At 35.8% G+C, this 27173-nt stretch overlaps 1 protein-coding gene and 1 pseudogene across 2 annotated transcripts in view; both read right to left on the bottom strand.

Moving 5' to 3' along the window:
- Positions 1-2680: 2680 nt before the first annotated feature.
- Positions 2681-15925, bottom strand: LOC100615727 (TM2 domain-containing protein 3-like; annotated as a pseudogene).
- A 492-nt stretch (positions 15926-16417) lies between these two features.
- The window catches only part of RASSF9 (Ras association domain family member 9), a 41347-nt gene continuing 30591 nt past the window's right edge, over positions 16418-27173 (bottom strand). For both annotated transcript variants that reach the window (XM_522484.6, XM_016923936.4), the window contains exon 2: positions 16418-26780. In XM_522484.6, coding sequence (XP_522484.2) covers positions 25520-26780 — 1261 coding nt within the window. In that variant the 3' untranslated portion in view covers positions 16418-25519. The remainder of the gene's footprint in view (positions 26781-27173) is intronic.

Genomic DNA, 27173 nt, shown 5'->3' on the forward strand with positions numbered 1-27173 from the left:
GCGTGTGTGTCTTCTTGATAACATTACCAAAGTTTGCACATAAACTATCCCAGACCTTCTTAACTCTCCTAAAAGTACATATCCCACTTTGAAACCCTAAGAAAATGACCATGTGTTCTAATTTTTAGAGAATTCAAAGTCATTCTTAGAACATGTGAAAAAGGCAACGTCAAAAATAAAACAAAACTAAAAAATAAAAATAACAAAACAAAACAACACAAAAAAGTCGTTCTTCCTAATTCATTTTATTATCCAAGAATATGGCGCCATTCTGTTCGCCAGGACTAATCCTCTGTATGCATTTGCATCTCACTTTTCCTTAACTTTCTCCAGGACTCTATTTTATTGGTCTTCTTTCGATTACATGTTTAATCTTTTTCTATTTCTTACTTCCTTCCCTTCAGTTTTAACTGCTCATAGGTAAAAAATCAGGAAATATCAAATTACTTCAATTCATTTCTTTCTTCCTCAGCCCCCAGACCACTTCTTTTCCAAAAACTAGTTCGCACAAACTAGCTCCCCTTTTTCAACACTCATTCTCTCAATTAATTATAATATGATATTCACCTCATTCCTGAAAGTTAATTCTCTAGCCAGCAGTTAACTTCCTTCTCAACAAACCTGAAACCTCTTTCAGTTCTCATCCTAATTGTGTATGAACAGTTGGCCTATTGAGTATCCCTGCTTATTTGGCTTCTTTTCTTGTTTGGCCCTCAGGATCTTGCATTATTCAGTTTTTCCTACCTCTCTGTGGTCTCCTGTTTGTCTACTTCGCTGATTCACGATTCTACAGTGTGTATTTACATACTCCACCACCTGCTGATCTCATTCATATCCATACCTTCAATTTTCATGCTCTATGGTATTGCTTCTTAACTGTGGCTGCATACTGGGAAGATTTTTAAAATTACTAATGATTATATTTACCCCCAAGTATCCTGATTTAATTGATCTGGGTATAGCATATATATTGGGATCTTTATAATCTTCTTAAAGTCATTATAATGAACAGCCTAGGCTTAAGTCACTGCTCTGTGGATTTCTCTTGCTTATAGCAATTGACTTTTCAATTCAAACAATGCCTTGAAATCAACAAATCTGCATCTGTAATATTTTATCTGTTTGTGATCATACTAAGTTCTGATGAATTTACAATTTTATATTATTTTTTGTCTTCTAGCTCCGCTATAACCGACATATTCAAATGCTTTCTTACAGATAATATTACTGAGCATCTCATATATTTTGTTCAATAACCCCAACCGTAGCGACCTGTTAATGCCACATTGCCTCCTGCTTAGACTTTTACAATTGTATCTATTCAGTATACCTTTTCAGAATAATATTTTCAGAAAACAGTTTCATGGTATTATTGCCAATTTGTTAGCTACTAAAATTAAGTACAAGCTCATGCAATATTTATTTCTCACTGTCCCCAAGCCTGTTTCATTTAACAAGTCTAGACTCCTCAGATCTTTTGCTTCTTCACTCATCTTTTTATCCCATTGCTTATACTGTTTTTTTTCTCTCTCTCTTTATGTTCAACTTTCCAAGTCCCTCGGGGACCAAAATAAGATCTTTGATTTAGTTTCAAATCTGATCTTGTTATAGTGGGAAATTTTCTTATCCTCTTTTGGTCTCAGGTTGGTTGCTTGGGTTTTTTTATACCTGTAAGGTTGAGATGACATCTTTCTCTCAGAGTTTGAAATTGAAATACGATAGTAATTGCAAAGTTCCTAGCTAAATATTAGTCCTCAAAAATGTTAACTACCTTTCCTGATTTTTCCTTCCATATAGTTCTAAAATTTGTGTTGTTATTTTTTATCATCTTCACTCAACTCTTTTATGGTTGTGTGTTTTGCCTCCTCAACAAGCTCTTAGGGACTGTGCCCCGTCTTGAATCATACTTCTTTTGTTACTACCACATACTTAACATGTATTATATTCATTGTAGGGCTCATCAAATATTTGTTTAATGAGTTTTGCTAAATAAATTACAAAATCTTCAGAGTACAGATCAAAGTTTTGCAAGTCTAAATTACGGAGGATTTTTGTGGGAGCTTCTAATTTGTGGCTGAAAGAACAGAGCCAAATAACTTCCAGTATTAAAACACACACACACACACACACACAGAGAGACAGAGAGAGAGAGAGAGAGAAGAAAAAATAAAACAAGGAAAGGAAAAAATCAATTAACATAATTTCTGGAAATCAAAATGCAGATATGGTTTAAAACTGGATCTTATTCTCTGCCTACAATTTTAACCATATGGAAATGCTGGGAGAAAAATAACTGATGTGTCTTAGTTTCAACATCACTAAAATGTAGGTAAATTGTTTTTAACTTTCTTCCATATGAGTTATGATGGTTGGCCAATGTCATGAATGAAATATACTTTGAGGTTTCTGTAAAGCATCAAGAAACTGCTGTATTAAAGTGAGATTATTACTGTATATACTATAAATATTGTGTAGGTGTGTTTCTTCCAATATTTAGAATATTCTGTTTCTTCTTCTAATTTTTTCAGTGTTTCATTTCTCTTTTTTACTTCATCAAGACAATCAAAGTACAAGTGCTGCACATTAAAAATATACAAATACATCACTCACACCGCATCAACTCCTACAGGCAAAAGGGCTTTTACTAAACATTGCTCCTCTTCAAAGCACATAATCACAGCTAAATGTATCAAGAGCCATCTGCTGGTCCAATGTAGCCAACTCCAATTAGCAAGATGTCTATTAGTGTCCATATTTCCAGGCCACTGAAGCTGAAGAGCTTGCCAAGGCCTTCTTGCCACTGGTTGAGGTGGAAATGGTCTGCTCCAAAGCCACCAAGGGTGATGCTTAGAGCCAGAGCAATAGACCACTTATAGCCTCCAGCCCAATTTCAGTGCAGCATTTTGAAAAAAGTAGTTACCCAAGTCATGAATGTGTTTATCATGTATTTGGCAGCATAATGCCGTTGAGGACAGGACCTCATGCAGCTGGTAGAATTGAAACATTCATATTCTGTTTCTGGAGGCTTCCATCAAAATCAAGTCATGTTGATGAGAAAGTTACTTTGGGATTTTAACTCCTAATCAACACAGGCAACAGAAGGTTTCACTGTACAGTCAAAAGTGACTAGCTTCCCATAGACACAGAGGACATTTGTTGTGCAGTCTATAAATTCTGCAGAATACCTGCTACACAAACCATTGCTTGAACATAAAAGGTGTAATTTCGGTACTTTCACTGCCTAACAGGAAGTAGCACTCTGAGAGTAAAAGCAGCACATGGCACAGGCAGTGGGGACCCCACAGCTGAGCTGTTAACAGCCACCCATAATTTTGTTTTCTTAGTCATAATTGTTTTTGTTTTCATATCATTTATTATACTATGATCTACTCTCCCTCCTCTGACTCTCTTTGCTAAATGTGCTACCTGAAGTTCAGGTCTATCCAAATTCAGCTTCCTCGCCCATCCTCAGTTGTGCGTTCTAGGTTACAGACGAAACCTCAGGATGTCTTTGTTATAATTAGAGTACAGTCAACTCTTAATTATCTATGATAATGGATTACTGGGAGAGCCTGAATAAACAAATTGGTTTGAAGATTTGTCACCTTGAGTGAACTCTGTCTCCCATGCTGTCCCTTGGGAGTGGTAGCAAGGGTAGGGTGAGGGAAACAGGCGGGCCAACTCCTCACAGTGACTCATGCTCCAGAGGGTAGCTTCACAGATAACTTCTGGAATGTCCCTGTGTCACTCCTCTCTTAAAGATGAAAGGATGGAAAAAACTGAGAGCCACTAGCAACAAACATTTGTTGAGTGAATGAATGAATGAATGATAGGATTTACTTGATGTGGTTCCCACAGAGAAGAAGTCTCATCTTTCACTTCCATCACCAGTTTGGAGTGACTAAATGCACTCACTGAAGAAACATTGTGGTAGTGCAAAGACATCACTAAGAAGGCTCTACATAGATGAGGTACATTTCTGTCAGTGCTCATAAATCATGGGCAATTTAAATATATTCACTGCAATAAAGCAACAGACCAACAAGGAAACATTTTAAAATTAATGCTATATAAGGAATAATGCTTCTATAAATATTGCCCAATGTTTATAATATTTATATCCATTTCTTTTTTGCTACTTTGGAAATAACTGGTATTTTCCCATAGGAGATACACAGGAAAATGTGAACCGTTTGTTGAAACAGATGAAAAGATATAGATCTTCTAATTGTGCTGCTAGTTGTCAAATGACTAATGAATTTGAATTCAATCAATGTTCATTAAACATTTGTCAATGGTAGGCATTTTTCTAGTGACTGAGCATGAAGAGATAGTTGAACAAAGATAAATAGGATATTGCAACTGTCCCTTCGTTGTTTCTATGGATACCTGGTGTGAGTTACAGGAGAATTAAACTCCAGACTCAAGTTCTTCCTAGGCAATGTGATACTTTCTATGCGTTTTTTTTTTCTAAGAAAGAGAATATTATAATTAAGGAAAATGTTATAATTTAGCTAAAGCTGAGTGTATTATTTTTCAGAATTAAGACAGTAAGTATTGCATTAACAGAGAAATGTGAGGAATCCACTTTCCTTGAGGCAACTTGAAGAAGAAAAAAAGCACTCTGAGAGTTCAAAGGTCTTAATTTCAGTAATAATTTCACTATGAACTATCTAAAAACCTTCAGTTGTCTGGTATTCTTTTTGATCTTGTAACATGATGGATTTGGAGTACATAAACTTATAAATTCCTCCCAGACCTAACTTAAAAAAGACTCTGATAAAAGAAAGATTGAATTTCTGAGAAATACATGACAAAAATTAACAGGTCTTGGAGACATTGAATATGAGTAGTTGGTAGAGTAATGAGTCTAAGGAGATTCTGAAAAGGCCAATTTGAATAACTGATGTCTGGTTAACAGAGTTAACTGTTAAATCTCTCAAAATGCAGGCAAAATGAGGAGAAAGCAGCAGCCAGGTGATTCACATATTTGACAATTGAGCACTGATTGCTTAGGAAAGCTATCATCAATCTTTTTTTCTTGTTTTCTTTTCCTGACTTGTGTATTCTTGTTCTAACCACCTAGAAAAATTTCCTTGGCATTATGCATAAAAACTCGTTACTCACTTAGCATGGACAAAGCAGACACTCTTCAAGCCTCATTTAATTTGTATCTATGAGGAATGATGAACACTAAGCATGGGCTCTAATTATAAATTAAAGGTAGTGGGGTAAAGCTTAAAGTAGTGACTACCCCTGAGCCTAGCTAATGGTGGTATTAGGTGCAATAAAGTGGAGACAAAAACTTGCAGAGCCAGTTTCAGCTGAGCTTCCATGGTGACAGAGACCTTCACAAAATGCTATTAAGTCTGTTTGTAATGACACATTGTTGCATCAGGCTTTGAATATTTAACTCATATCACATACTTTAACTTCACTAGATATGAGAGTCTGCTTTTTTTGTGTATGTATGAAAAGTCTGAAAGATTTTAAGTTCAAAATAAGCAGATAATTTTTTATTTTTATAGTAATTAGAGGATTCTTCATTCTCAGTCATTGCAATTCATTATTTTGTGTGTGAAATAATGGCCATGTAATTTTCTACCTAAGAATGATATATTACTTGTATATCCAACATGTTCATTGCTAAAATAATCCTTTTAAAATTATACATTAAGATAAAGGTAGGATCTAGTCTCTTTCCAACTGTACCATATTCAAAATGTAACTCCTTACATGCCAAAGTTCAGTCATAAATTGCCTCCTCTCTAGCTTAACTAAAGTGAAGTAATATTAGAGGAAGATGGTTAAATGTTATTGATGATTATTCACAGATATTAAAAAATGTTATAAATGTTTCTCAAGATTTCTGGAAACTCACCCCATATATTAGGTCAAAATCCATGTCTAAAATGCATCTTAATTTAAATGCCATTTGATCCTTTTTAAAACTGTTTTGCTTAAATTTGTATAATCTGACTACCTCCATCTTCTTCAGGCTCTGGAGTTATCTTTCTTTTTGATATATAAATAAAGCCACTTGAAGCTCTCCTCTCATGTGTTATAGGTAATAAATGTTCTAATATTTCCTACGATTACCAAATGGAATGGAAATTTGCTGCTTCTATCTTTTTCATTTAAATTTCTTTTCCTATATCAGGTTTTTTCTTTTTAAGAAATCACGGTGGGAGATTGTTGTTAAGTTAAATTGACATTTTAGGAGGTTCCGAGATGGAACAGCTGCAGTCTAAAGCTCCCAGCATGAGTGAGGCAGAAGACAGGTGATTTCTGCATTTCCAACTGAGGTACTGGGTTCATCTTACTGGGGCTTGTTGGACAGCGGGTGCAGGACAGTGGGTGCAGTGCACCAAGCATGAGCTGAAGCAGGGCAAGGCATTGCCTCACCCTGGAAGTGCAAGGGGTCAGGGAATTCCCTTTCCTAGCCAAGCAAAGCCGAGACAGACGGCACCTGGAAAATCAGGTCACTCCCACCCTAACACTGTGCTTTTCCAATGGTCTTAGCAAACGGCATACCAGGAGATTATATCCTACGCCTGGCTAAGAGGTTCCCACGCCCATGGAGCCCCGCTCATTGCTAGCACAGCAGTCTGAGATCAAACTGCAAGGCAGCAGCGAGGCTGGGGGAGGGGCACCCGCCATTGCTGAGGCTTGAGTGGGTAAACAAAGCCGCCGGAAAGCTCAAACTGGGTGGAGCCCACCGCAGCTCAAGGAGGCCTGCCTGCCTCTGTAGACTCCACCTCTGGGGGCAGGGCATAGCCAAACAAAAGGCAGCAGAAACCTCTGCAGATTTAAATGTCCCTGTCTATTAGCTTTGAAGCAAGTAGTGGTTCTCCCAGCATGGAGTTTGAGATCTGAGAATGGACTGACTGCCTCCTCAAGTGGGTCACTGACCCCCGAGTAGCCTAACTGGGAGGCACCCCCCAGTAGGGGCAGACTGACACCTCACACGGCCGGGTACTCCTCTGAGATGAAACTTCCAGAGGAATGATCAGGCAGCAACATTTGCTGTTCACCAATATTAGCTGTTCTGCAGCCTCTGCTGCTGATACCCAGGCAAACAGGGTCTGGAGTGGACCTCCAGCAAACTCCAACAGACCTCCAGCTGAGGGTCCTGACTGTTAGAAGGAAAACTAACAAACAGAAAGGACATCCACATTAAAACCCCATCTGTATGTCACCATCATCAAAGACCAAAGGTAGATAAAACCACAAAGATGGGGAAAAAACAGAGCAGAAAAACTGAAAATTCTAAAAATCAGAGTGCCTCTCCCCCTCCAAAGGAACGAAGCTCCTCGCCAACAATGGAACAAAGCTGTAAGGAGAATGACTTTGACAAGTTGAGAGAAGAAGGCTTCAGACGATCAAACTTCTCCGAGCTAAAGGAGGAAGTTCGAACCCATCGCAAAGAAGCTAAAAACCATGAAAAAAGATTAGACGAATGGCTAACTAGAATAACTAGTGTAGAGAAGTCCTTAAATGACCTGATGGAGCTGAAAACCATGGCATGAGAACTACGTGACAAATGCACAAGCTTCAGTAGCCAATTTGATCAACTGGAAGTAAGGGTATCAGTGATTGAAGATCAAATGAATGAAATGAAGTGATAAGAGAAGTTTAGAGAAAAAAGAGTAAAAAGAAATGATCAGAGCCTCCAAGAAATATGGGACTATGTGAAAAGACCAAATCTACGTCTGATTGGTGTACCTGAAAGTGATGGGGAGAATGGAACCAAGTTGGAAAACAATCTGCAGGATATTATCCAGGAGAACTTCCCCAACCTATCAAGGCAGGCCAACATTCAAATTCAGGAAATACAGAGAACACCACAAAGATACTCCTCGAGAAGAGCAACTCCAAGACACATATTTGTCAGATTCACCAAAGTTGAAATGAAGGAAAAAATGTTAAGGGCAGCCAGAGAGAAAGGTCGGGTTACCCACAAAGGGAAGCCCATCAGACTAACAGTGGATCTCTCGGCAGAAACTCTACAAGCCAGAAGAGAGTGGGGGCCAATATTCAACATTCTTAAAGAAAAGAATTTTTAACCCAGAATTTCATATCCAGCCAAACTAAGCTAAATAAGTGAAGGAGAAATAAAATACTTTATAGACAAGCAAATGCTGAGACATTTTGTCACCACCAAGCCTGCCCCACAAGAGCTCCTGAAGGAAGCACTAAACATGGAAAGGAACAACCGCTACCAGCCACTGCAAAAACATGCCAAACTGTAAAGACCATTGATGCTAGGAAGAAACTGCATCAACTAATGAGCAAAATAACCAGCTAACATCATAATGACAGCATCAGATTCACACATAACAATATTAACCTTAAATGTAAATAGGCTAAATGCTCCAATTAAAAGACACAGACGCAAATTGGATAAAGAGTTAAGACCCATTAGTGTGCTGTATTGAGGAGACCCATCTCACATGCAGAGACACACATAGGCTCAAAATAAAGGGATGGAGGAAGATCTACTAAGCAAATGGAAAACCAAAAAAGGCAGGGGCTGCAATCCTAGTCTCTGATAAAACAGACTTTAAACCAACAAAGATCAAAAAAGACAAAGAAGGCCATTACATAATGGTAAAGGGATCAGTTCAACAAGAAGAGCTAACTATCCTAAATATATATGCACCCAATACAGGAGCACCCAGATTCATAAAGCAAGTCCTTAGAGACCTACAAAGAGACTTAGACTCCCACACAATAATAACGGGAGACTTTAACACCCCACTGTCAACATTAGACAGATCAACAAGACAGAAAGTTAACAAGGATATCCAGGAATTAAACTCAGCTCTGCACCAAGCAGACCTAATAGACATCTACAGAACTCTCCCCCCTAAAATCAACAGAATATACATTCTTCTCAGCACCACATCACACTTATTGCAAAATTGACCACATAGCTGGAAGTAAAGCACTCCTCAGCAAATGTAAAAGAACAGAAATTATAACAAACTATCAGACCACAGTGCAATCAAACTAGAACTCAGGATTAAGAAACTCACTCAAAACCGCTCAACTACATGGAAACTGAACAACCTGCTCCTGAATGACTACTGGGTACATATCAAAATGAAGGCAGAAATAAAGATGTTTTTTGAAACCAACGAGAACAAAGACACCACATACCAGAATCTCAGGGACACATTTAAAGCAGTGTGTAGAGGGAAGTTTATAGCACTAAATGCCCACAAGAGAAAGCAGGAAAGATCTAAAACTGACACCCTAGCATCACAATGAAAAGAACTAGAGAAACAAGAACAAACACATTCAAAAGCTAGCAGAAGGCAAGAAATAACTTAAGATCAGACCAGAACTGAAGGAGATAGAGACACAAAAAACGCTTCAAAAAATCAATGAATCCAGGAGCTGGTTTTTTGAAAAGATCAACAAAATTGATAGACCACTAGCAAGACTAATAAAGAAGAAAAGAGAGAAGAATCAAATAGATGCAATAAAAAGTGATAAAGGGGATATCACCACAGATCCCACAGAAATACAAACTACCATCAGAGAATACTATAAACACCTCTATGCAAATAAACTAGAAAATCTAGAAGAAATGGATAAATTCCTGGACACATACACTCTCCCAAGACTAAACCAGGAAGAAGTTGAATCTCTGAATAGACAAATAACAGGCTCTGAAATTGAGGCAATAATTAATAGCTTACAAACCAAAAAAAGTCCAGGACCGGACGGATTCACGGCCGAGTTCTACCAGAGGTACAAGGAGGAGCTGGTACCATTTCTTCTGAAACTCTTCCAATCAATAGAAAAAGAGGAAATCCTCCCTAACTCATTTTATGAGGCCAGCATCATCCTGATACCAAAGTCTGGCAGAGACACAACCAAAAAAAAGAGAATTTTAGACCAACATCCCTGATGAACATCGTTGCAAAAATCCTCAACAAAATACTGGCAAACCGAATCCAGCAGTACATCAAAAAGCTTATCTACCATGATCAAGTGGGCTTCATTCCTGGGATGCAAGGCTGGTTCAACATATGCAAATCAATAAAAGTAATGCAGCATATAAACAGAACCAAAGACAAGAACCACATGATTATCTCAATAGATGCAGAAAAGGCCTTTGACAAAATTCAACAGCCCTTCCTGCTAAAAACTCTCAATAAATTAGGTATTGATGGGACGTATCTCAAAATAATCAGAGCTATTTATGCAGACCCACAGCCAATAACATACTGAATTGGTAAAAACTGGAAGCATTCCCTTTGAAAACTGGCACAAGACAGGGATGCCCTCTCTCACCACTCCTATTCAACATAGCGTTGGAAGTTCTGGCCAGGGCAGTCAGGCAGGAGAAAGAAATAAAGGGTATTCAATTAGGAAAAGAAGAAGTCAAATTGTCCCTGTTTGCAGATGACATGATTATATATCTAGAAAACCCCATTGTCTCAGCCCAAAATCTCCTAAGCTGATAAGCAACTTCAGCAAAGTCTCAGGATACAAAATCAATGTGCAAAAATCACAAGCATTCTTATACAACAATAACAGACTAACAGAGAGCCAAACCATGAGTGAACTCCCGTTCACAATTGTTTCAAAGAGAATAAAATACCTAGGAATCCAACTTAAAAAGGATGTGAAGGACCTCCTTAAGGAGAACTACAAAACACTGCTCAACGAAATAAAAGAAGACACAAACAAATGGAAGAATATTCCATGCTCATGGGTAGGAAGAATCAATATCGTGAAAATGGCCATACTGCCCAAATTAATTTATAGATTCAATGCCATCCCCATCAAGCTACCAATGACTTTCTTCACAGAATTGGAAAAAACTACTTTAAAGTTCATATGGAACCAAAAAAGAGCCTGCATCGCCAAGTCAATCCTAAGCCAAAAGAACAAAGCTGGAGGCATCACGCTACCTGACTTCAAACTACACTACAAGGCTACAGTATCCAAAACAGCATAGTACTGTTACCAAAACAGAGATATAGACAAATGGAACAGAACAGAGCCCTCAGAAATAATAACACACATCTACAACCATCTGATCTTTGACAAACCTGACAAAAACAAGAAATGGGGAAAGGATTCCCTATTTAATAAATGGTGCTGGGAAAACTGGCTAGCCATATGTAGAAAGCTGAAACTGGATCCCTTCCTTACACCTTATACAAAAATTAATTCAAGATGGATTAAAGACTTAAATGTTCGACCTAAAGCCATAAAAACCCTAGAAGAAAACCTAGGCAATACCATCCAGGACATAGGCATGGGCAAGGACTTCATGTCTAAAACACCAAAAACAATAGCAAAAAAGCCAAAATTGACAAATGGGATCTAATTAAACTAAAGAGCTTCTGCACAGCAAAAGAAACTACTATCAGAGTGAACAGGCAACATACAGAATGGGAAAAAATTTTTGCAATCTACTCATCTGACAAAGGGCTAATATCCAGAATCTACAATGAACTCAAACAAATTTAGAAGAAAAAAACAAACAACCCCATCAACAAATGGGCGAAGGATATGAACAGACACTTCTCAAAAGAAGACATTTATGCAGCCAAAACACACATGAAAAAATGCTCATCATCACTGGCCATCAGAGAAATGGAAATCAAAACCACAATGAGATACCATCTCACACCAGTTAGAATGGCGATCATTAAAAGTCAAGAAATAACAGGTGCTAGAGAGGATGTGGAGAAATAGGAACACTTTTACACTGTTGGTGGGACTGTAAACTAGTTCAACCATTGTGGAAGACAGTGTGGCGATTCCTCAAAGATCTAGAACTAGAAATACCATTTGACCCAGCTATCCCATTACTGGGTATATACCCAAATGATTATAAATCATGCTGCTATAAAGACACATGCACACATATGTTTGTTGTGGCGTTATTCAATAGACTTGGAACCAACCCAAATGTCCATCAATGATAGACTGGATTAAGAAAATGCGGCACATATACACCATGGAATACTATGCAGCCATAAAAAAGGATGAGTTCATGTCCTTTGTAGGGACATGGATGAAGCTGGAAACCATCATTCTCAGCAAACTATCACAAGGACAAAAAACCAAACACCACATGTTCTCACTCATAGGTGGGAATTGAACAATGAGAACACTTGGACACAGGAAGGGGAACATCACACACTGGGGCCTGTTGTGGGGTGGGGGGAGTGGGGAGGGATAGCAGTAGGAGATATACCTAAGGTAAATGACGAGTTAATGGGTGCAGCACACCACCATGGCACATGTACACATATTTAACAAACCTGCACGTTATGCACATGTACCCTAGAACTTAAAGTATAATTTTTTAAAAAATGACATTTAAAATTTTGTTTACCAAATTCTTAGCAAATATGCCCCTATTAGATACAAAATTATTGGTGCTGCTTAATATCATAGAATCATGAAGACTTTAAGTTATCTGTGTTTTGTAGTTGTTAAAACAATCCTCAAATAGTAAGTTATTTCATTGAAATACTTTTAGAAAGAATATTTAGGAGAGTCTTTGAAAGCTCTTGTTACAAATAGTGGTAATATTTAGTGTATTTCATGTTGAAGATAAACACTTCATATGAAACATTGATTTAATACATTTTTCTAATAATAATTCTAATTATTAGATATATTTCCAAGACTATAGAATAAATCTTTAAATTCATATTAATATTTACTTTTCCCTGGGCTTATCAATGAAGAACTTTGTATCTAACTAATAAACAGGTATATTGTATGTGACATTCTGTAGGAGAAGCAAAAAGGAAGGATGCAACAAAAGAGACTAGATAACTGCGTTATATATCTTTCACACGAACAGCCCATTGTGAACAGTAGAGTTAATTAAATGCACACCAGATGCCTTTAAAAGTTTGTTTGCCTAAATGGCAATTACAACCTCCACATACAAACAAGAAAAATAAAAATAATACAGGACACTATATTTTTAATGATTATAGTACACATACCACTTCTAACCATTAACTGGGTTCTCCCATATTATGATTTGTTTTCTGCTCAGCATGTTACTTTCCCCAGCTTCTCTCAACTCCACTTTTTTCTGATAGGTGGACGTGGAATCTTTTTTATTCTCCAAAATATTATAAAACAATACTTTTGCATGAAAAGAATGCTAGTGAGGTTTGAGGATAATGACTCAAGTAAAGCTCAGAAAAGGAACAATTCAATTCAAATGTATGACCTCAAAATCCATTGCTAACTTCTCACTAGGAGCCACCTGCTTACTATCACTTTATAAGTCTCAAAACTCAATATTGCAGGGTTATTTTTCATTTTTGATCACTTTTTTAAATTTTACATCCGTTTGTTAAAATTTGAATCCTCTACTCCACTGTGGTTTCTTAAGCAATTTTTTTCAAATAAACAAAAATAATTACTTACACAGAGTACCAAGACAAAACAACACAAACCACTGAGACAAATTTTTACACTTGCCGTAGCAAGTTTTCCTTTGCATAGCAATTTAAATTTTTCCCTGATTGATAGATTTACACAATAATTTTTTTGTTACAATCTTTTGCATTTTTTGGAAATTGAAGTTTTGATGTGACACTCGATGTTATCTATTATAAAATATGTGTTTAATAATAAGGTATCTGTACTATACTTATAATAATACAGTTTTTCTAAAAACAGTTTTTGAAGAATAAAAGAAATACATGCTGTAGTATTTTTAGCCAACAATCATGTACCTTTTTTCTATGTTATATTAGCAATTTAAGTCTAAGTGTTCTCATTAAGAATTTATAAGTTGTTCTATATTACTTTTAAGCATTGAGAATTATGATTAATTCATATGCATATAAAATATTGGTTTTCATAACAAATATTTACGACCTTTATTTCTTTATTTTGAGAAAAACATGGAATATAACAATCTGCAATTCTCCTTGGCCATAACTTGATTCCTCAACATAATTAAGCATTACTGGAAAAATGATTTTTTTCTAAAAATAAAGCAGATTTTTTTTTTTGACAAATTGTCATTTGATACCTGAGTGATAGTCTTTATAATACATAAGTTACATCAACCTCTCTTAACTTTGAAAATTCTGTGGTCTGGCTGGGCGCAGTGGCTCATGCCTGTAATCCCAGCACTTTGGGAGGCCGAGACGGGCGGATCACGAGGTCAGGAGATCGAGACCATCCTGGCTAACACGGTGAAACCCCGTCTCTACTAAAAATACAAAAAAATTAGCCTGGCGTGGTGGCGGGCGCCTGTAGTCCCAGCTACTCGGGAGGCTGAGGCAGGAGAATGGCGTGAACCCAGGAGGCGGAGCTTGCAGTGAGCCGAGATTGCACCACCACTGCACTCCAGCCTGGGTGACAGAGCGAGACTCCGTCTCAAAAAAAAAAAAAAAAAAAAAAAAAAAAAAGGAAAATTCTGTGGTCTATTCTGGGGTACTTGGATGTTTCTACTGCCTTTAATTGCTCAGCCTGTTTTGTGAATAGAAAATCTTTTCAATGACCATATACAGTGCAACTTTATCTGTCTTATCAGGTATTAGAAAACTTTTGGCTATTGCCCCAAATTAAGTATAAATGTGGTCATCCTTCAAGGAAGAACACATACATTGCTTATAATGCTTGTGTTATAGCTGATCTCATAGCTCTGTTTTTGTTCTCTTCCTATCCACATACAAATTTTTATTTCAATGATGGACTGTAGTAAAATATATTAAATAAACTTTTATGATGGAGTGAAAGTTGCATAAATACTCAAATGAAATAACAGTAGAATGAACAGATAGTTACCCTGTAAATAATCCCCAAGAGCTAAGAGCAGAAACTGCAGCAAAACCTACTGTTCAAACTGATGGGCACTTACATATTTTTGACATATGTATAGTGATGCATCCTTCATTATAAAATCAAGAAAATATTGGACTAATAATGGTTGCTATAATAATAAGAGTCTACTCTATACAAGGTGAGATGCTGAGTATTTTTCATGCTACATCTCCTATCTTTAAAGCATTCCAAAAAGTTAGGCATTATTATTATCACAATTTTCCAGTTGAAGAACTTCATGAACAGAATAGTTGAATAATTTGATTAAAATCATGCAAGTAACTAGGGCTTGAACCCAAATTTGAACCAAATATGTCCGGCTTCTTAAAGGAGACTTGTCTTAATTATTTTTAGAATAAATTACTTTTAATTTGAGCCAAGAAAAACGACACTTTTGGACAATTAACTAATATACAAGCCCTGTTAATGTCATATTTCAGGAAAATAGTGTAAGACACATAAAAAATATCTGCAGTACTTATATGATAACAGGAGTTCCCACAGTAGTCTAATTTATTCCATCATTTTCATCTTAGATTAGGCACTATTTGAAAAAGAGACAATAACCTTTGGGCACCTGGAGTCTCCGGATCAGCCCTTTAATACATTTCTGTTTCCCAATTACCCTTGGCTTGGGACCTAGTGCTTTTTATGTTTCTTCCAAGTCAATGAGCTCTATGCATCACTTTAGGAATGCTTCTCTCCACATCCCTTCATTTAGCTTGGTAAAGTGTTTAGTCATCAGCTCTGCTGTGAGTTAATAAACCACACTCTAATGCCATTTCTTTAGAATCATTTGGCTAGATTTTAAAATCACAAAAGTTAGGGCTGCAATCCAGACCACCTCAATCAAATTCACCAGGGTGAAGTTCAGGAATCTGCATTTTTAACAAGTACTTTTTGTGAGTTTGTTGTGGAAACAGGTTTGGGAATTACCTCCAAAAGACTCATGACTTGGCTTGACCTAAATTTAAATCTCCAATGCAGGATATTTTCCTCCTTAGTCTGTCTTACTTTTGAATGATAAACCCCAGTTACCATTACCACCCTCATCCTTTGTGAAACTGCTGTTCCTCACATTATTTGACATTTTGGTATTTTATAATTTTTTGGACGATTACTTCAGGAGTGGGGTGGTATGCGTGGATGCTAAAAGAGGGATATGTAGCTTTGATATCCATCTTCGGGCTCTTTCCGTCTAAGGTAATTTAGAGGTTTTGTGATAAGATTTGTACTTGGAAAGCAAAACAATTATTACCAATCACCATGCCATGCACCTGAACTTACTTGAGAACAGTGACTTGCAAATTTCACAGGATACTAACAAATATTTCAAAATCTTAGCTTCAGTTCTGAAAATGTATAAAACTTTTCTGTTCCCTTGTCTGGGATATGACAAATGCTACTTAGAATAATTTTTTGTTGTTGTTGTTGAGATGAAATCTCACCCTGTCGCCCAGGCTGTAGTGCAGTGGTGCGATATCAGCTCACTGCAACTTCCGTCTCCTGGGTTCAAGCGATTCTTCTGCCTCAGCCTCCAGAGTAGCTGGGACTACAGGCGCATGCCACCAAGCCTAGCTAATGTTTGTATTTTTTTTTTTTTTTAGTAGAGACAGGGTTTCACCATATTCGCCAGAATGGTCTTGAACTCCTGACCTCGTCATCTGCCTGCTTCAGCCTCCTAAGATGCTGAGATTACAGGCGTGAGCCACTGTTCCCAGCCTAGAATAAATTTTAAAACTTCAAAAATAGTATTTGAAGTCGAAAAGCCATACCTTGATTTTATATCTGTATAAGTACCAATGTATTTGCCCTGAGTGATGGAAACAGGAAAGAGAGGAAGTGGTGTTCATTTCAAATAAAGTATGTAAGCAATATTTTACCCTTACTAGACATTTAACTTTTCTTTCATTACTTACAATAACAAGAGTTAACATTTATAGAATAACTATAAAGTTCCAGGCACTATGCTTGCCCTTTTGTTACATATCTAATTTTATTAACATGTATTGGCAAATATTAGGTTCCAATCTCTGTTGGACACTAGAGATATTAAAATAAATAATACAAGTTACTATTCTCTCCACCTCTATTTACAGAATAGCTTTTTCTGTTCTGGAAACACAAATGATGTTCTTTTTTCCCTAGCCATACATTGTTTAGCTAACATAATCATGACTCTTTTGTCTATCATGGCCAATAATAACAACCCTACAGCCCCACCCTAACTAATCTGGAAAGAAATGAGAGATAAGAGTGAACATATCAGGAGAAGCAGAGTTTTGAGTTTTAACTCCCTCCTTTTTCAATTAGTAGGCTACTTTAACCTCTTCTTAAGGTGGTTCTATAAAGAATAAAATAAAATAAATAGAGCCAAGTGCAATAAATAAACACCTAATATTTGTTGTGCACATACCAAATCTATTGAAGGAATTATTCAATATAATTTGACCAAGTTGAAAACCTTAAAGGTTATCTAATTTAGCTTTTTAATTTTTTTATTTTAAATTATTTTCTAGGTTGGAATCTGACATCCTAGAATTCAAATTGTTTACAGCCTTCAGGTTTCCAGTTCTCAGTTAGTTGACTTTGACATTACCCATTACGCTGCAGCTGTTTGATGTTCAAAAAAGCCTTTAAAGAGCCTCAGCAAAGAAACAAGAAAGTTAGAAGAATATTATATATAGGAAACACTTTTAAAGTTTTTAAATTATAAAGATCCTGTATTTTGAAATATATTTATAGTGGAAAAGAAATATGTCATCCCTAAAATCATCAAGTTAAAACAAAAACTTGCAGAAAAATTTTGCATTTCCAATTTCATATGGATTTGCTTTTAGGTATGCAGTTTTTATTTTTAACATAGTTTGTTTACAGGCATTTGTGAAATAATTCCTTTTAAACTAGATTTTACTATTGTATTCTTATAATGAGAAATATTAATATTTATAAATTTCAGTAATCTGAACTTATTCTAATAATACCCGAGAACCTACTTAACACCTCCTGTATTATCAGGATTTTAATTTGCTGTTATGCATAAAGCTAAGACAAATACTTTCATGCATATATGTTTTCACAAATTTTGGAATATTTTCCCTCTACTTATTATGAATTGTAGGAATGCTGATTGAAAGCTGTGAATTGTTGATCTATACTATTATTTCCAAATTATTTTCCAATATGTTACACCAATTGCCGTAAGTAAATCTAGGGGTTTACTTATCAAGGAAGGCCATTTCATTCACTTTATTTTCAAATGGAAAGTTCTTCAATAATAGGAATGGTGGGGCTGTTACATGATAGAAATGCATAAACTCTAACAATGCTGAGAAAATGAGAACTAAATACCTAAAATTCTGATACTTACAGACCAGAGTCATTATAGACATATTTAGTCTTGATTTTTTGTTTGTTTTGTAGAGACAGGGTCTCTCTATGTTGGCCTGGCTGGTCTCAAACCCCTGGCCTCAAGCAATCCTCCTGCCTCAGACTCCCAAAGCACTGGGATTACAGGTGTGAACCACAACACCTGGCCTTATAGACGTATTTAGTATTTATGACTGCTACTTGTTCTCTAACCTCTAGTCTTCTTTTCTGTTTGGCCGTTGCTTGAATTTTTAAGTAGTAACTTGTAAGCAACATTTTCTCATCTCAGAATAATAATTAGTGTTTTAATTTATCATTAACTACCCCTATAGGTATGAATTAAACAAAACTGAAGAAAAATATTCTTCCCAAATTAAGTCTTTTGGAACTTTTATTTCATCCTAGCAGAAATTATAGAATACTTGTGCTAAGACAACTGTTTCAATATCTGATCATTTGATTAGCACTTTCTGAAGCACCATACCTATGGAAGCATATTAACAAGATTCTGTAGACTTTGAAATCAACTTGGGCTGTTGAATTCCTGGCAAATGAGGATGATGTCAATCATCATTCAAGAAAAAAACCTAAATTGTCTCCCATCTTTATGCTTATGTCTCAGTTTCGTAAATTATTATTGGGCTTGATCTACTAAGGCCCTCCTTCCTTTGTTTTAAGCAGATTGTTCTGTGCATTTGTACTTAATATACCAAGCTCATGTCATTGACTCTTCTTTTAATTTTATTTTTAAAAGATAAGTGGTATTTTATTATAACAATAATTGAACTCCCGTAAGACTTCATTATTTGCAACCAAGGACAATACTAGCCTCTAGGGAATGCTTGGAAACATTAGGGATGAGAGGAGGGGTTAGACGAAGACAATTTTGCTTGTCCCAGTATATAGCAGTACCATTGCCAGTTTGTAGGAGGCATCCTGGTGTGCTAAATGTTTTTCAGTTAATGGGAGAGTCTAGCAGACAAAAAACTCTCCTGCCAAAATGCCAATAATGCCACAGCTGAGAAACTCTGCAGGTTAAGCATTTTTCTTATGCAAACATTCATTTCGTAGCCTCATAAAGTTCCTAAGTGGACTAATGATACAATATTACTAGACATTCTATTTTTATTTATGTCATGGCCATTACAAATATTACTAATTAAATTTAGGTATTCTATCCTATGCAAATTAGTAAAAATCTTAGACTTCTTTGCATTCAAATGTGTTTTGATCTTAATTTTGTTAGTCAGTTAATTTGTTTTTCTAGGGTAAGGATAGTTGTTTGTTTGAAATTTCAGAGAATTTCCTAACTTTTTCAATTCACTTTGCTGGTATACAAAATAATGTAAGAAAGAAAGTCTACATGCATGAGAGCAAGAATCATTTGAATATGTGGTTGAAAGTTTAAAACTAAAGCATGAATGCACTGTAAAGAATTAATGTACTATTAATCCACTATATTCAGTGAAATTATTGAATTCAGTAGATAAAATATAGTTCTGAAGTGAGGGCTTAAAACAAGCAATCAGTAGGGAATTTCCAAATTTTAACCTGGATGAAGACAATTATCAGTTGAATAATTTAATGAGGAGAAACAAACCTAATTTATGACAGTAACACAAAAGGTATGAAATTCAGAAATAAATCTTATATTGCTTGTGCAAGAAGAGAATAAAGTTTTAAATCCTGCTGAGGGACACAATTGAAGACTTGAACAAAAGGAAACACATAAGGCTCTCAGACAGTAAGTCTCAATATTAAAGTAGTCAGTTTTCCCTAAATGTATACATAAATTTAGCACGCTCTCAATTTAAAATACCAACAGACTATTTTTGTAGCTGTGCAAGATGATTATAAATATTGCAAAATTTATAAAGAACAGGAAAATTTTTTAAAACAAACACGAGTAATAGGAATATATAAATAATTAAAATATACCAAATCTTAAAAGGATTATAAAGTCACAATAATTCAAATTATGTAGCTCTTGAACGTGAATACACAGCCAAATCAATGGGATGGCAGAAAAAATCCAAAAATAGATTCAAAATATGTACCAGAATATGGTTCACAATAAAGGGGGTATTTAAAAACAGTGGCACAACGTTATTTGGCAAATAATGTGGAATAACTTGTAATTACCTAAACAAGATTCAATTATCTCCATAAGTTTAAGCATGTAACGAACTTAATTTCAGATGGTTGAAAGTTTACAACTAAAGCATGAATACACTCTAAAGAAGCATCAGAGAAATTATTTCAAAAATTATTTTAAAAATTATTTATCATGCAGTGTGAAGGCCTGTTTAAAAATGACCAAAAAACACTTTACGAGTTACTTATCCATACATTCAACTATATAACTTAATTTTTTGCTTTAAGATAAATTAAAAGACAAATAGCATACTCTGTGGGTGGGAAGAGTACATTAACAACTTGGGTAGTAAAAGATTAATTTTTATAAAGATCAATTGTCAATGTTTATTAAATTTGAAAATGCCTCTGTTACCCTTTAAGCCAATATTCCTACATCTGGCAATCTAGTCTTACAGAAATGCATTGATGGAATGACGTTGTTTATAATAGTAAATTTTCAGAAAACATCCAAATGCCTATAAGGAGGGGATTAGTTAAATAAATTATTATAATTGATACAATGAGTTTCCCTGCTGCTATCAAACACAGTAAGGAATCTCTATATGAACAATATAGGGCCATCTCCAGAATAACCACATCTCAGAATGAGTAAGGAGTTATGTAAGAAAAATATGAGGAAGAGTCTGCATATTCTTCCACAATAAATTGGAAGAAATATGTATAAAACCTAATAAATAGTTTTGTTCAATCTTACTTCCTGTATATTTACGTTTTCATGAAATAACTAATCTTAAAATAAATTGTGCATTATATTAGCAATTATATAATTCATGGTCGGGTATGGTGGCTCATGCCTGTAATCCTAGCAGTTTAGAAGGCCAAGGGGGCAAATTGCCTGAGCTCAGGAGTTCGAGACCATCTTGGGCAACATGGTGAAAGCCCGTCTCTACTAAAATACAAAAGAAATTACCAAGCGTGGTAGTGGGTGCCTGTAGCCTCAGCTACTCGGGAGGCTGAGACTCGACAATTGCTTGAACCCAACCCGGGAGGCAGAGGTTGCAGTGAGCCGAGATCGCACCACTGCACTCCAGCCTGGGTGACAAAGCTAGACTCTGTCTCAAAAAAAAAAAAAAAAAAAAAAGGATAGCAATTATATAATTCAACCTGAAAGAAGATTTATTTTTAATATAGCCAAATAAAAGACCACCCAAAACAATATCACAAGAAAGGTATAATTATTTCTTTTATTATTTTGGATCAGTTACAACATGATAAAATGATATATACTTAATATTTGTCACATCATGTTTATTAAACCAATCAGGCAGTATGAAAAGAAATAGCCTAGTATTTAAAAACTATATATCAGGATAAAATGTATTTCTTTGTCACTAGAAAAATATGTTTTAAGTAGATTATGTCTACTTGGAAAATAATTATAAAAGGCAGCCACAGAAATATATTTTGTCATGTACAGTAGATATTTAAATAAATATAAAAATAAAATTTTAATGGATTAGAATAGCTTCTACACACTAATGAGGTGTTGTTATTTTACTTAAGAAGAAAAATGAAATAGATATTTTGTTTAGGATATTTTAAAGTTACTTTCTGTATCTACCATTTAAAACCCAACTCTAAAATATGTTTTTTCTCATAAGCACACAATGAAATAAAAAATTCTATAATATAACCATTAAATCAGCTTAAAGAGACATTTGGGCTTTATTAAGTCAGTAATACTATTATTAAAAATAAACATTGATGCCACATTTTAAAAAATCATAGTAGCATGAAGATTTAATTTTTCTTTCCCAAAATGTATAAGGTCAATTGCTGTTAATGTTTTAAGTCTGTTAAAATACATATTCATTCATGTACAAAATGTACAAGCATCATTTACCATCTATAAAACACACACACACACACACAAAAGCTACAAACCTCTAAAATTTAGCCACTCAATTCAAAAAGGGAGCAGGGGGCAAAGAAGTTAATAGGAAAGAGTAAGGCTAACAAGACAGATGATAAAGTAATTTAATAAGAATTCATTGGTCGGGCACGGTGGCTCACGCCTGTAATCCCAGCACTTTGGGAGGCCGAGACGGGTGGATCACAAGGTCAGGACATCGAGACCATCCTGGCTAACACGGTGAAACCCCGTCTCTACTAAAAAAATTAGCCTGGCGTGGTGGCGGGCGCCTGTAGTCCCAGCTACTCAGGAGGCTGAGGCAGGAGAATGGCGTGAACCCGGGAGGCGGAGCTTGCAGTGAGCCAAGATCGTGCCACTGCACTCCAGCCTGGGCTACACAGTGAGACTCCGTCTCAAGAAAAAAAAAAAAGAATTCATTGAAGGAGGGGAATTAGGTAAGTGCATAAATATATATAGCGTAAGCCAGAATAAAAATGCTTCTTATGAGAAGTACCTCTAAAATATTTCTGGGTTCAGAGATGAGATTCCAACTAATTGAATGGAACAAACGTATATCATAGAAGAGCTAGCACATTAAAAAGACTGTGGAAAGGGTAAGATTTCAGAGCATTACAGAAGGAGAAAAAGGAGAATTCCAAGTGGAAGGATGACCAAGGATGAATCTAGGTCCTGTTACACAAATTAAGAATAGTCAGCTTTGGTTTGTTTCTTCTAGCTGCATATGGCAATTTCATAGTTAACCTGTCAGGTTACTCAAGAATTTATACTTTAACGTTTCTATAGATAATAACATTACACTTTCTATCAAGTTCTATACTTATAATTCCAATTCTCACTTAATTTAATAACAAATAGTTCAGTATCCAGACATGAGGGCATTGTATTTCAGTACTTCTATTTGTGTTAATATATTAACATGTAACTGTAAATTAAGAGGTTCACCATGGTAGCTGATGAAGGATTAAAACTTAATGATTGTAGTGATCAAACGCACAAATACATTTGTATAACTAATGAGCAAATGGAAATTCTGAAATGAATTTAAAAAGCAATGGTACTACTTTCTGAGACTTACAAACATTATTTACTGTAAAATGTAGAAGAATTGAGCCTTAAATGCATTACTGTGCTTAACTGTATAAAAGCAGAAGTTAATTCAAAGTTTCTAAGATGAAATTATCTCTCCAGGCCTACTTCTTATCAGAACCTCTTTTGAATTCAGATAATTAGTCAAATAGATAAGCATGTTCTTTCAGTATTTTCTCACTAAAGATAAGAATAATTCAAAGAGATGACTTCCACTGTAGGAAAATGATACAATGGGTTTATCATTTATGATGATCTTCTGAATTTGATCCCCATTAGTGAACAATGAATATGTCAGTGGCTTATATTGTTGAATAATTTTATGGACTCTTAGTCAGGTGAACTTTCCTTTCACAGATGACTATTCAATTTTATCTTTTTTAAAAAAATGTAACCGATGTCAGAATTATTACTCTTTATCACTGTATTTTTCCATAGAATGGAAATTTCTATTTTTCTTACCAGCCAACTTGAAATAAGACCTGAAAATATCTATTTTGGTACAAGAAATGATAGTATAAATGCTCACGAAACTGAAACAATCAGAAAATTCTAAATGTCTTCCCAAAGATGAGTTAAAAGACAGGAGAAGGCAGGAACAAACAAATATGTTAAGAAAATTTAAGGAACAATATATTTTTTTAAATGAGTTAACAATAAAGTTGCTTTAAAAAATTAAATACTTTTCAAATTTTGAAAGTAAAACAATAAGAAAACTGAGTTAGAACCTGCACTAAAAGTATGCAAAAGAATAAAAGAGAAGAAATGAGAAGGATTGGGACCCTTAACCAATGTCCACATATTAAAACTCAGTAAAATAATATTTCTACTTACATGTGCAGTGACACACAGGAAAGATATCAGCTAAATAAAAATAAACTGCAGCAGTATTCAGTTAACAGTACAATAAAAAATAATTATTTCATTATGATTGCATCATGTGTTCATTGGCAGGAAGGAAGCAAAGGAAAAAAAGAAGACGGGAGAAGGAGAGATGAAGGCAGGAAAAGAGAGGAAGTAAGGCAGACAGGAAGGCAAATAAGAAGAAAGTAAGCAAAGAAGGGAGAGAGAAGAAAGCACATTTCTAATTAAAACACAAGCATAGTAGGCCATAATAATGATTGTCAGTCAAGATGAGACCTAAATAATCCCTTCAATTTCTTGGATTCTTACTAGTGTGTTTGGGATTTTGCTGGTACTTTTTTAGGAACTAAGTTTCTTTTAAGCACTTTAGATGAAGAAATAAGACAATCTGAGTTATAGCATAGCAGAATAAGTCTTTTGTCCATGTGGTCTCCTCTCTGTAGGTTCAGAGACAAAATGCTAATAATTATAGCAGATTCTATTTTATCCACAGAAGGGTTCCAAATTCCATCATTGCAACTTTTGTAGATAGGACATAAACAAATAACACTATGACTGATTTTCTCTGTAACCCACACTATACCTCACTCAGTGAATGAACATGGGTTTGGTCAGGAGATCTGAATTGCCAGATAGCAAACATCCACACATAGCTCTTAATAAATTGAGGCTTCTTTATAAAAATTGCTGTTTGTACGCAGCACTTGGCCCTGCCTCATCTGTACCCTATACGTGTCTGATTCCCTGCCAGTATTTATACATGTCCCAACAGCAGCCTGTTTCATAGGCCTCAACAGGTAGAAGGGTTCAGGAAGTGATATACATGATACCTTGTATTATCAAGGATCAATTAAAAGAACCAAACTTTGAATTAATGCAGTTACAACACAGTAGCTCCCATATACTTTACAGATTTAAAAATTCCAATTATACAGTGTTGGAAAAATATATATTACAGCACATTTTAATTCTACTTCTTCATGTTTGAATATTTGGACTGTCTGATATTGAGGATTGCTTTTAAAGTTTATGTAAATCGTTTTCCACAGATGCTAAGGAAGACTATCATATGATTCCCATCAAATTATTTCTGTGTTCTACAACGACAAGCTATTTGTGCTGCATTCGTGATAAATAGTTCATTGCTTGAACTTGCAATAATTAAAGTTCCTTTGGAAATTTCACATCAGAAACAATACATTTCTCTAGTTTTTATTAACTATTGAATACTACAATATGATTTACATTTTTTGAGTGTTATATTTAAAATGAGGTTTCCTATTAAATTAAACAAACATTAAAACATGAAAGCAGGTCAGAAAGGAGCCATTGGAACTATGTTGACAACAGCACCACATCTCCTACTGTTGTTTCGGAGTCCTGACTGTGGTTAGAACTGATACCAGTGTCCGAGTCTGTGTCATTTGTGTAATTGCTAAATACTCTTTGAGTAAAGGGAGGAATCTCCCCATTGCTACTGGGAACCTCAGATTCCTTCGCTCTGTTTTCCTTTAACTGGCACCCATCTTTGTTGCTAATGTGAAGTGAATTGAATTCCTTGGCCAGGAGTTCATATTCTTTTGCTTTCATCTGAAGCAATGAGTCACTGTATTTAATCTCTTTCTGGATGCCACTCAAATGAGAGTGAATTTTCAAACCAGCTCTCATGCTTTTCTCCAAATCACACTTAACACTCTCTAAATTAGAGCTTTCCAGTTCACTTGCAGCTTCCCCTTCCGCATCTTCATTTATATCAATGCAAACACTTTTTACCTCTTTTTCTATTTCAGCAGAGAGCTTATCAATGAGTATTCGGTAATATTTCAGTCGTTCTTCCAGCTGTTCAATTCCATCACTTTCGCTCAGGTCCTCCAGAGTCTGGTTTTCCTCATACTGCAAGTCTAGATTTTGCTCAACTTCACTGAAACTGGGCATTAAATATGCATCCTGAACATAGTTTTCTCCATCATTTTCTACTCGATCAAGATGGAACTTAGCTTCACACTTTTCAATTTCCAGATCCAGCTCTTTCATTCTCTTGACTTGCTGATGAATAGTATGGTCCTGGGAAATGATCAGATGAACTAATGTCTCCATATTATCTCGATCATGAGAAACTGTGTCCTGCTTAATTTTAGCCAGTTTCCGGAAAGTTTTCCTGACTATTCTTTTTTGTTTATCTGGTGGTAAAGTCTTCATGTAGTTTGCTGGGCTGAGCTCCCACAATTTTTCTGTGTTTTGCACTAATTTGGCTTCAGCTGTCCGCCACAAAGGAACTGGAAGAAAAGCATCTGCTTTAACCAAAACAAATTGCATATTGGGCTGCTCATCTCCCCACGCTTTCCAAAGCTTCAGGATTCTAGTTAGTGGAGGAAGAACCCTTTCGGAGCCTCTCCACTTCTCTATGATGCAGTAATCACTGGGCTTCCCCAGAAGAAATCGTTTCTCTCCAAACGTAGCCTCATGTTCCTCAAGCAAAGCCTGGATGACATCAGCAGAGGTGGTGCGTTTAGTCAGCCCACAGACAAGCTTCTCTTCTTGGCAAACCCAAACCACAATTTCCTTCTCTTCTGAATCCATGTCTTTAGTTGGAGATCTGAAAGAAAAACAAAAGCACATTATATTTCTGTCATTGCCTGTGTAAACTCAGAAAGATGGTTTAACATTAATATGCTTTCTAGATTTTTACCCTTAATGAGAGAGGCATTTTTTTTCTGTCGCCCAGGCTGGAGTGCAGTGGTGCGGTCTCAGCTCATTGCAAGCTCCGCTTCCCGGGTTCACGCCATTCTCCTGCCTCAGCCTCTCCAGTAGCTGGGACTACAGGCACCTGCCACCAGGCCCGGCTAATTTTTTTTTGTATTTTTAGTACAGACGGGGTTTCACCATGTTAGCCAGGATGGTCTCGATCTCCTGACCTTGTGATCCACCCGTCTCGGCCTCCCAAAGTGCTGGGATTACAGGCGTGAGCCACTGCGCCTGGCCGAGAGAA

The sequence above is a fragment of the Pan troglodytes genome, chromosome 10 (assembly GCF_028858775.2).
Source record: "Pan troglodytes isolate AG18354 chromosome 10, NHGRI_mPanTro3-v2.0_pri, whole genome shotgun sequence".
Lineage (NCBI taxonomy): Eukaryota > Metazoa > Chordata > Mammalia > Primates > Hominidae > Pan > Pan troglodytes.